The 12,639-nt window shown below is 37.2% G+C and overlaps 1 protein-coding gene across 2 annotated transcripts in view; it reads left to right on the forward strand.

Annotated features, from left to right (window-relative positions):
- Positions 1-12,639, forward strand: part of LOC126284100 (uncharacterized) — a 305,109-nt gene that overhangs the window by 190,261 nt on the left and 102,209 nt on the right. For both annotated transcript variants that reach the window (XM_049982752.1, XM_049982753.1), the window contains exon 17: positions 1,297-1,480. In XM_049982752.1, the coding sequence (XP_049838709.1) occupies positions 1,297-1,480 (184 nt within the window). The remainder of the gene's footprint in view (positions 1-1,296; positions 1,481-12,639) is intronic.

Consider the following 12,639-nt stretch of genomic DNA (forward strand, 5'->3'; position numbering starts at 1 on the left):
TTTAGCCTACATAACCACAAATAATATTAATCAGTAATATGAAGATTGGATCAAGGTAGTTAGGTAGATACAGTATTTCTTGATTTCAAAATTCATTTGACTCAGCATCACATCAATGCTTATCATCAAGGGTATGTTCATATGAGGTATCAAGCAAAATGTGTTACTGGTTTGACAATTTTTTTGGTAGGGAGAATGCAAATGTTATCTTAGAACATTTATCTCAGTTGGAGAGTCATTGTCAGATGTAAAAGTATCCTTGGGTGTGCCACAGGGATGCGTGTTGGGACCCTAGCTGTTCATGTCATATATCAATGACTTTGCAGACAATACTAATGGTAACTTCAGACTATTTGCAGATGATGCAAAGTAATGAAATACTACCTGAAAGGAGCTGCACAAGTGTTCAGTCAGGACCTGATAAACTTCTAAAGATGGCAAAGACTGGTAACTTGCTTTAACTGTTCAAAAATGTAAAGTTGTTCACTTAAAAATGAAAAAAGTAAAGCATCCAATGAATATAATATTGATGAATAATGGTTGAAATCAGAAAACTCATACAAATACTCAGGTGTAATACTTTGAAGGAATATGAAATGGAACGATCACGTAGGCTCAGGCATGGGTAAAGCAGGTGCTAGATTTCAGTTTATTGGTAGAATACTGGGGAAGTGCACTCAGTCAATATAGGGGTTGCTTACTAATCACTTGTACAACTGGTTCTAGAATATCGCTCACATGTGTGGGGCCCATACCAAAGGGATTGCTTACTAATCACTTGTACAACTGGTTCTGGAATATCGCTCACATGTGTGGGGCCCATACCAAACAGCACCAACAGTGGATTCTGAATGAGAGAAGGGGATGGAAGATTGCCACAGAGATACTGAAGAAACTGAATGGAAAGACTCTTGAAGATAGACATAAACTGTCCCAAGAAGTCTACTAACGAAGTTTTAAGAACTGGCATTAAATGACAAATTAAGGTCATGATCTGACTTTATCTCCCAATATTTTACTGTGTGACTTGTTCTGTGTAAGGAGCATTTACCAGTTCTCTGTGGCTCGAATGATCCAGTTTCTCTGTGTGCTTTGAAACATTGCTTCCAGAACATAAGATTCTATTCTGGTATTCACCTGAAAAACTTAAGAACCAAATTCATGATTTGTATGTTAGGATTTGAAATCTTATCTTGCTGAATATGTGTGTATATGAGTAATGTGGTTTAGGAGAAGTGAACTGTTGAAAAATATTGTAATATTTCATAAGTCATGATGTGTTTTTCTTGTTAACAGCATAAATGTCCAGGTGAGAAGACTTGGTGGAGCCTATGGTGCTAAAATTTCACGGAACATGTTGGTTAGCACAGCTTGTGCTCTAGCAGCACATCTTCAGAACAGGCCAGTTCGCTTCATTCTTCCACTTGAAACAAACATGGAATCAATAGGAAAAAGACATGACTGTGCTATAGATTATGAAGTAAGTAAATCTGATTTTCTGTTTTATTGCTTCGAAACTAACAAATATTACCTGACATGTAATGTCTTGTTGTGGTTTCTGAGTTTTTCACAAGGTAACTGAGAAGAAATATTTTTCAGATTTGAGCGAGATTGAAATTCCATTTTTTGGGTCAGGTCGGTCAATAAGATTTCTTGCACAGAATGATCTCTTCTGTGCTAATCAGCATGGATTCAAAAACTACTAGTCATGGGAAATCCTACTTGTGCTCTATTTGTGTGAAATCCTGAAAGTCACAAATGAAGGCAATTATCGGGATGCCATATTTCTTGATTGCCAAAAAGAATTTGACTCACACCACTCCAACACTTATTAATGGAAATATAATCATATTTATGATTGGATTGTGGATTTCTTGCTAAGCAGGCTGTAGCATGCGATCTTGGATGGAGAGTCATCAGTGGATGTAGATGTAATTACAGACAAACTGCAGGAAAATGTGTTATACCCTTAACATTCATGTTGTATCTTAATGATGTGGTAGATAATATTAATAGTAATATGTGATTTCTTACAGATGATGCAGTTATCACACAAATATCCTACCAGAAACACATAATTGTGAACTTTATGAAATGCAAAAATGCAGTATCCTATGATTACACTACCAATTAGCTACAATTAAAATGAGTCAATTCATACAAATACTTGAGTGTAGCAATGTGTAGAGATGTAAAATGTAATGATCACATAAGGTCAATCCTGGTTAAGGCAGGTAGCAGACTTCAGATTATTGACAGAATACTGTGTAATACAGATGGTCTACAAAGAAGATTATTCATGAAACACTTTTGTGATGCATACTAAAATATTCCTTACATGTATTCCCACTGTAAGAAAGGACTAACTATCAATACTGAAGATATACAAAAAGAGCTGCACAAGTGGTCACTGGATTGTTTGGCTTGTCGGTGAGCATTAAAGAAATGCTGAGAAACCTGAATAAGAAAACTCTTGAAGATAGACACCAACTGTCCCATGAAAGGTTTCTTATGAAGTTTAAAGAACAAGTATTAAGTGAGGAATCTAGGAATATTTTACAGCCCCCTTGTATCACAACTGTAGGAGGTGCAAAGTCAGTATTAGACTTTCAATGTGCACAGGCTCTCACACTCCATCACAGACTGAAGAGGAAGAAATATCATTATTTGGTACAAGGGGCAGCACCCTGTTACAGGTATTTCAGAGTAGTTGTGGTGGTAGTGGTTAGTGTTTAACGTCCCGTCGACAACAAGGTCATTAGAGACGGAGCGCAAGCTCAGGTTAGGGAAGGATTGGGAAGGAAATCGGCTGTGCCCTTTCAAAGGAACCATCCCGGCATTTGCCTGAAATGATTTAGGGAAATCACGGAAAACGTAAATCAGGATGGCCAGAGACGGGATTGAACCGTCGTTCTCCCGAATGCGAGTCCAGTATGCTAACCACTGCACCACCTCACTCAGTTTCAGAGTAGTTTGCATTGTATTGCCATAGATGTCAAAATATTGTACATAAAAACTGAAATTTTGGCTTGACCAGACATCCAGTAATACATCTTTGTAGATCTCAAGTTTCTTACATGACATGCTGTGCATCCTCCAACTACGGTACGTCTCATGCTGAATTCTGAATTAAAGTAATCAGTAATAATAACTGTAACAGTATTTATCACAGTAAAAGTTACTTAAATCTGGAAATACCGAAGAAATTTGAATTTCATTTGAATGAAGATGTGGAGAAGGAGAAGTACATGCATTGGTGCTGAAGTGAATGAAAAATGAAACCATAAGCTTAATTAGGAAGGACAAAGGAAGTGATGAAGATAAGAGCTAGTGTGAGTGAAAATATTTAGTTAAGAAAGAGAAAATAAATAGAGTGTGCAAATGCAAATAAAATGGAGTGAATACGGGAAGCAAATGGGAAACATTCAAGCAACTGGGCTGTTGCAGGATATGGTGGCAGTTTAAAAATGCATCTTATTGGAAGCTGGAAGGAGCTTCATGGAGAATTTGTTGCGTCAGAATTCTGAAATGGCCTTGGAACAACAATCATCCATACAAATATTGTCAGACATCTCTGTTTCATACTCATTCTTAGCTGTACATATTGCCAAACTAAGTAATAAAATCTTGAATTAAATGGGAGAGGAGAGGGTAATACAAGAGCACATAATCTTAATAGCTGAGCCCATAAGCAGAAGGTATTTCTACACTGTTTTTATCAGCATTTGATGATGATTTTACTGAAACATGAAGTTAACTAGGCTGGTACCAAACTCCAAATTCCTTGGAGAAACGCCTTTACAACCTTGTTTTAATTAGAAGAAAATGAAAGTTAGAGGCCTGAAGAAATAAATTAGAACTGGAAGTAGAAATGAGCTAACAGTCAAGATTCAAATTCCAAACTTGTAACTATCAGCTGTCACCATAACTATTTCAATTTTGGTGAAACAGATAAAAACGTGACAGAACTCCAAGTAAAAATGAAAACTGAAAGAAAGGAAGCTATGGAAGAAAGTGAAATGGAGCAAATAAGAAGAAGTGGTATAAGTAGATGGAACTGAGATATACTTACGTTGGTGCTTTTGTAGCTTAATATATGGAGGAAGGAAATATATATTTATTGGACTGAGGATCTCAACATATGTACCTGCAACACCAAATTAAATATGTCACTTCAGCAGACCACTCTTTCAGTAACACCAATACACTGAGAGAAAATAACAAAAATAAAAATGGTATAAATGTGATGCAAGATAAAAATTGACAATGGCCTTGCCGCAGTGGTAACATCAGTTCCCATCAGATCACTGAAGGTGAGTGCTGGTGGGCTGGGCTAGCTCTTGGTTTGGTGACCATCTGGACTGCCAAGTGCTGTTGGCAAGCAGAGTGCACTCAGCCCTTGTGAAGCAAACTGAGGTGCTACTTGATTGAGAAGTAGCAGCTCCAGTCTTGGAAACTGAGATATGGCTGGGAGAGCAGTGTGTTGACCACATGCCTCTCCATATCCACATCCAGTGACTCCTATGGTCTGAGGATGACATGGCAGCTGGTCAGTATCAATGGGCCTAGATAGCCTGTCCAGAAGGAGTTTAATTTAGCTTAGAGTTTTAAGATAAAAATTTATATACTTACATTGCCAATATTTAAATAACCCAGAATAGTCAATCAGCATGATTCACTTGTGACTGATTATGAAACCCTGTGTATTGTTCTTGATGGAAACAGTTAATTTTAATAACACTTCAATATTCATTATTGACTTATAGTTGAAATATGAGGACATCCAACTGAAGCAGATCATCCTGAGGTTGGTGTGAAGATCTTATAAGACCCTACTTGTACCACAAGACATTCATTGCTACAAAACGACACATCATATGAGGTCTGCCTATCATCAAAACATGCTGACCTAAATGTTGTAAGATTGATTGTGATGCACATCAACTGTGAGCACAATAATTTGAGTATGTGTTCCCATTCTTGAGAGCTTCCTGCAGTGTAGGACTCACACACTTCTTCTTATGCAGACTTGAGCAAAAGGCAGCTGAGCCAAGAATGTGAACAATTAGCTCAACTAAATACAAGCTAAAAAGAAATGTAGTTGATATGATATAAAGAGATGGTAAATTTGATGACATCCTGATATCTACATTAGGACCTTCAATCTAAAGTATTCACCTATTAGAAATGTTTCAGACCATAATAAGTTCTGCAGTAACCATCCAACTTCAAATAATTTTCATGAGATCATACAATGCTCCCTCAACTAAAAAGAAAGTGTATCACCCATGGCCCAGAAGCTGACTATACTGTCTACTGCATCAGTAAGACAATTAGTGCTGTGTTGCCCTTAATTTTAGATGATGGAAAAAGACAATGGCTGGAGTTCAGTGATTTACTTATGAAATCAAGTAATTAAAAAAAAAATGCTGCCTTGTCTTCCTTGGGAGACAGAACAGCAAAACCTCTGAGGCAGTTCTTGTGAAATGTGATAACTATTCTGTAACAGCAAATCATCACACTTTGAGATCCATTACAAAATTATTTTTGCTATAACAAAATATCCTGGCTGGAATATAAACAATGGCAAGAGAAAACAACTTCAAAAGTTGAACTACAGTTACATATTCAGCTTCTTTTTAACACATTGACTACCATGAGGCCACCAATGCCACAGCTGAGCCTTCTGCTGTGATTGCCATTGGCACATTAAAGAAAAGGAGAAGATGAATGTGAAGACTCTGAGGACAATGGTGGGAATAGATGGGAGGATGTGTGGAATTCTGGGCAAAGGGCATGCAGACAGCAACACATGAGTTGAGTATTAATTGAGCAGGACCAAGTGGTAACAACAAAGCTCACACACTGTGTAAGATGTTCCCATTCCTGAAGTTCTGAGGAACAGGTGCTAATTTCAAAAAGTAAAGTCACAAATGTGGTGAAGTACGCATGATACATATCATAGATGTGATGACTGTAATAAGTACCTGTTACACAATAGATTTTATACATTGAAGGACTACTTAGCTAAAACAGAGTAGGGGTTTGATGAAAAATGTTATACAAATAAATAATAATAATAATGATTATAAAATATCCCACATTCCACATAACACCTTCACCTTATGTTTTTTTTTTCCTTCTTATTTTTCCTTTCTATAATTACTTACCCCCAAGCTATGCATAGCACAATACTAACACCTCCTTCTCTTTCTGATCTAAACATCTCACTCATTATGGAGGGATGTTGACTCAGCTTTTCAGGATAGCAAATGAGAAGTTGCTATTATTGTTCCTGTTTATCATAAATGGCAGTGACAGGCTTATAATACTGATACCTAAAATTGGGCAGTGGGTCATGTTAGCTTACTTATGACATACTTTACCTCATAGATAATTCTCCATTTGACGTAGCAGGGTCTGTCCAAGGCATTTCTGGAATATTTGATCATAGCAGACAGCGTAGGACAAGTTAAGTTGTGATAACAGTCATGAGACAAGGAACCATTAAGTAAGCAAATGAATTAATGAAAGACATTAGACCTAATTACTCCAAAGGCTAAGGAAGGGGTGTAAAAGGGGGGGGGGGGGGAGAGCTACCCTGCATAAAAATATCATATCACTCACAGAAAGAGTTAGTGATACATTCCAGGTTCAGATTTCATTGTGTGACAAGCACACATGAATAAAACATTATTGCTCACATGCTGCAAAGATGCCCTCTACAAGCTCGCAGTAAACTGGCCTGGTGAGGTAGCTGTGAAGATTGAAGTCAACATGAGACTAACACAAATTAGTGCAGTGAAACAACAGTTGGCGTAACATGCTGACAAAGTTTTCACCACAGTTTATGTGACACATTGTGACTGGAACTGATATGTGGTAGTGCTGTCCCTGAAAGATAATAGTCTGAGTTTAAGTTTCAGTCCTAGAGACAATTTTAATGCCAGGATTTCAATTTTATTAAGCACTTTACAACAGAGTAAACACTCCATTCCAAAATCAATACCTACATGGTGGCTACTGTGAATATGGCAGAGGAGAGTCATGATGACATCACAAAAGTCAGGAAAGAACTTATGACAGATCAAAGCTTTTTATTAGGTCATGAAGTGCACTGGAATGACCCAGTTGCTATAAAACTGCCCACAAATGCAAAAATCTGAATTTGTGTCTTATTGTAGAGTGAAATTTAAATAAAACAGGATCATCTCCGTGCACCATTGCTGGGTGTAAGTTTCTATATTAAACATATTTAACATACATTCCAGGGCATTATGAGACATATGATTTTATTTATGAAGCACAAAATAGTCAAACATATACCTTCAGCATGAAAAGAGTTTCACCAGTCATCAATCACACTGGTAGATTTGTTTAAGTGCAAGCAATTTTCACTGTAAAAATATGAAAATAGATTTCACTCATATTGTCTTACAGTTTATTGAACCAGATTGGTGACTAATCAGTACTTGAAGTTAGTCTACCTGTTGCTGTGAGAGTTAATAATGTTTAGCAAAATATGAACAGGTGTGTGTCCTCATCCAGATTTGCAGGTGATGTATAAGAAGGCAACAAATTAATTATGACTTAGGTAACAGTGTTAGAAGTAAATTCAGTATAGACTGTACAGCTTTATACTATTGTTACCCACCACAGTATTAATGTTCAAAAATGTAATCTAACCTCCTTACGGTTTCTGTCTTATAGATCAGTGGAGATATAAGAGACTGAATGGATTTACATGATACTGTGGCTCTAACATGTAAGGTGAAATGTAAGGCCTGTACAAATTGTAGACACATATTTGAATAACTGAACTTTTGTTTTCACTTGTTTAACATTTGAATTGCAAATGATATTAAAAAATACATGTTTTTTCTAGAAATCAAAACTGGTAAGCACAACATTTTCAAGGCACACTAACCATTGAACAACATCAGTCCAGAAATATTGTATTTATCGGTGAAAATATAACCTGTCTGGTGAAAAATGTAAAGATATTAGTTCTGCATGTAGCCCCCAATTCTTACCACAAATATCAGTGGCAAGGTGATAAATTATGATTATGTTTTGGAATTGCTTGCTAGTGAAGTTGCTGAGCTAATTTCAGATTTCTTGTCAACCATTACCAGGTTTTTCATGTACTAGCTTAAAATCACAACTCGCCACAGAATCTGAAGAATCAATCATGCAATGTTCAAAAAACTACTAACCAAAGTAAAATTAGCAGATAAAAAGACATCTACTTTAATATTATCCATTACAGATGTGAGATAATTCATGCCATACACTGGCTTCTAAAGAAGCATCCTTCAGTAGTCTACATGGCAATCAATATGTCAATGAACAACAAGAGTAGAGAGACAGAAATACACAATATTAAGAAGACAGCAGTTAACAACAATTACAAAGTAGATATGGTTAATAAATTGTTCTGTAAAGGTAATAGGCACAGAAAGAATAAATGTAACAGAGATAATCAAAAATTGTCACAATATTACACTACTGAAAAATCTTGCAAAATTTTGCAAATATTTTTAAACAATAGGATGTTAAAATAACATTCAAACAAAGGATCTATGGAAACACAACCTGAAACATGATGAGAGTAAAAAGGTAAATAAGTTTGCACCCTGTGATGTGAAGTACATTGAACAGATGGGAAGAACATTTTTGATCAGGTACAAGGAACGTAAAGATGCATTCTGGTTAAGTAATTACGATAAATCAGCTTTGAAAATCATGTATACAAAATCCCCTTAAGGGCAAAGAAAGAGACATAGAAGCCTTGCACAGAGAAAAGAAGGGGAGGAAGCTCAACTTGCTAGAAGAATAAGAGATTCCCATTCAAGGAAAGATACATGACAATATTCTGAAAGGACAAATGAAAGACAACAAAATTAAATTTCTTAACAGCTTTGTAGAATAATTTTAGGATAGATATATAATTATAAATTTGTAATAATTCTTTGACAGAATAGCTAGAAGCTGACAATCACAAGCTTAGAAAACAAGGGAACGTAAATGACCAACAGAACAGCATTATAGTTGGACCAACAGCTGCAGATACACAGTAATACCACAGACATGTCAGTTCACAACAACCCCCAGATCTCTGCATACGTGGCCATTGATAGATTTTGACTGTTTTAATGTAAGGCAGGGATCCTTAGTTCATTGTGTTTCCATTCTATTTTATCTTATGAATGCTGCAGTTATTATTGTTGTTGGATATTCTGGTGTTTTAACTTACAAGAGCTAAGTTTTACAACCTGATGATGAGAGCATTGACTCTTGAAATAAACTGTTGAGCTGTGTGTACTACAGAAATCCAGTTGCATGCTACCAGTTATTAATGCCATCTTCTTTGCTCTGAGTGATGTGTGCTCTTGTCAGAATGAAAGTAACTGATGACTTTTGAGGTGTTATATTTCTTCAACAACTACCAACCAATGCATGTTCTATACCAGTAGCTAATAAAGATGTGTATCTTGAACCAAGGCTTCTATGGCTGACAAAATTGTAGAGATTATGAAGCCCAGTTAGTTTGTACATAATACAGAAACTGTTTCATCTTCATCTCAAGATGACATACTTTCCCAACCTACAAAGACAGCTTTCAGAACAAACAACCTAGATTCAGAAGCTATAAAGTGGCACATGATCAAGAAACAGATGAAAATCCCTGTGGCATGCACAGAAACATCCCTTCAAACAGATGGTGCAGGAATGCACATCAGAATGTTCATTTATTTCCCAACAGTGTGTTAATGCTCAAATGGAAAACTAATATTCTACTCATTTGATGCCATACAGGGTGAGGAGACTGAAATTCCTTGTCACATTTTCATACTGGATCACAACATACGCGTTTTTAATTTATCTAGAGCAGATGTTGCCATATTGTCATTAAATGAGAAAAATGTTCAGAAACAGCAACTATACTTTGAAAACTGTTCTGTAATACACACATATGGTGAATGACTACTGAACCTCAAATTGGCCTTTGAAGAAGATTGCCATGGCCATTTCTGGTTGCTGATGTTTGCCAGCAATTAGTGGTGCCAATTTTTTGAGCTTTTGTGGTTTTTTGCTTAATGTCAAGTCAAAAAAGTAACTTGATGAAGAAACTTGAATTGCTAGTTTAAGCTCTGCTGATGTATCTACTGCTGGTGTAGAGTGCTGATTGATCTAACAGCACAGCACAAATATTGAGACTTACTAAAGAGGTAACCTAACATTTTCATGGAGAAACCTAATCATGAGTTTCCTAAAGTTTATGTGCATCTCTAACGCACACTTAAGCCAGAGCCAGGTGCTTGTTGTCAAAAAAATTAGTGGAAGCGAAATTTAAATTTCAGGAGGTGATCAACCTCAGCATATGCTGTCCTAAAAGCTGCTGATCTCTAATGTGATCCAAAGAAAGATGGAGCTTGGCACCCCTGTGGAGTTTGTAGATCTTTAAAAGCTGCCACAGTGCTAAACCACTATCCAATACCTCATTTACAAGATATCAACTGCCAAATCTCCAAAAGAAAGATAGCCACTGAAATATTTCTTATCCATGCTTATCACCACATTCGTGGCATGCCAGAAGTTATGCCTAAAACAGCTGTTATCACATCATTTAGACTTTTTGAATGTTTTAATTGCATTTCGTCGATGCAATGCAGTATGAACATCCCAGGGACTTATTCATAGCATTTTGAATTATTTGCCTGTGGTGTTTTCCTATATAGATGATATTCTCATTGCTTCAACATCAGATGAAAAACATGTATTACATTGCAACAGTTTCTCAAATAGTTGGTTAAATACCATATTATGATTAATGTGGGAAAATGCAGTTTTGGAGAGAAAGAACTATCATTCTTGAGTTATCATGTGTCACATCAATGGATTCGCTATTAGAAGACAATGTGAAAATAATCAAAGACTTCGATTATCATAAAACAGTAGCAGAACTTCACTGTTTCTTAAGACTGGTGAATTTCTACAGACATATGTTACCAGGTACCACAGAAATCCAACAACCATTGTTTAATTTATGCAAGAATACCAAGAGGAAGAATAATTTCCCTGTTACTGGTAAATCATTTAAGAAGTTAAAAGGAGAACTAGCTAGAGCAGCTTAACCTCACCATCACTCAACAGATCTTTCCTTAATTTTGATGGTTGGTGCTCCAGACTATGCCATAACCTAATCTCTTGGACTTACCTGGTGACGCATTCTCATCTTGTTGAGGTCAGGTGTCTGCCAGTGATCCATATCTTCCCAGCATGACATTTTGATGCCATATCTTGACATCTTCATCAAGTTTTCATTGAGACTGGCTGCCTGGCTGACTGGGTCCCATAATTAAGTCTGTGACTGGATTGCTGTCTGCCTTCCACTCTGGAACAGGTGTTCCCATTTTGGTCCATGTCCATGAGGTGTTTTACCATGCTGCTCCATATGTTACCTATTCCATCCATGCCTGCTGTGGCTGTCACCTGCAGTGACAGCTGCCTCCTGGTGTTCCATACTTGGTCCATGCCCATGCTGTGATTCTATATTGTGTCAATTCCCATTGCAGCAGATTTTTGAAGTGTAGGCTGACAGCCAGCATTCTTTATTAGGTCTGCTCCCATGAGGCACTATCCTTGACATCTCAGGTAATAGATTTGTTCTACATTTCACCCCCACCCACTGTGGCTATCTCCCACAGCAGTGGTCACTGCCTTGCATTCTGTATATGGTCTGATCCTGTCATTTATGCCTGTGGTTTTCTGGGGTTCAGTGCTGTAGGTGGGGAGCTTTTCCTGGTGTTTCCATAGCAATACAAATGCTAGCTTCCAGAAATTTCTGAGTTGGCATCCTACTTCCTGATTGATTAGACTTGCCAACATCTTGATCACACTGTACTAGAATCTGGATGTTTGAGCCAGGATCCTGGTTTTATCATAATCCATGGTGCATTTATGCCCTGGGCAGTGTTCTGCTATTGCTTCTTTTGTGGCCTCCATGAGCCTAGAACATCTTTGGTGTTTCTCATATCATATGTCCACTGTTTTGGTGGTTTGACCAATATAAGACACACTGCATTCACAAGGAATGTGGTGAATCATGTTTTCTTAACTGCAGATCATCCTTGATCATTCCAAGAAGAGCCCTGATTTTGTTGGCCAGGTGGAACATACATTTGCTCTAGTGTTTCTGCAAGATTTCGCTGATCCTGGCAGAGCAGAGATAGCCCCTGCATGTGGTGGAAAAAACTACTTTCCTGGTCTCTTCTTCTTGTTCCCTTCATCGCACCTTCAGTCTACTCATAGAATTGGCCTTCATATAGGAAGTAAGTCAAAGTTAAAATATGCATGAAAACATCCAGTAAACCTCCATAAAACCTCTCACTAATCAAATCGAGTGAGCCCCAGAGTGTGGTGAACATGGATGCCACATCATAACTGACTGTGATATGTACTTCATGAGTTTTTGAGATGTTCCATGAAGTCCAATAAGTTGTGGATGTGGTGGATTCACTTTCCCACGTATGGTGCTAACATCTTCTTAACAAAAGTATATGTTGGGTAGGTGGCTGTACCAAAGTTGCTCATGATGGCACAAAGCTGTACACCTTTGTGGATTTTGAGTAGTTA

Source organism: Schistocerca gregaria, chromosome 8, assembly GCF_023897955.1.
Source record: "Schistocerca gregaria isolate iqSchGreg1 chromosome 8, iqSchGreg1.2, whole genome shotgun sequence".
In the NCBI taxonomy this organism is placed as follows: domain Eukaryota; kingdom Metazoa; phylum Arthropoda; class Insecta; order Orthoptera; family Acrididae; genus Schistocerca; species Schistocerca gregaria.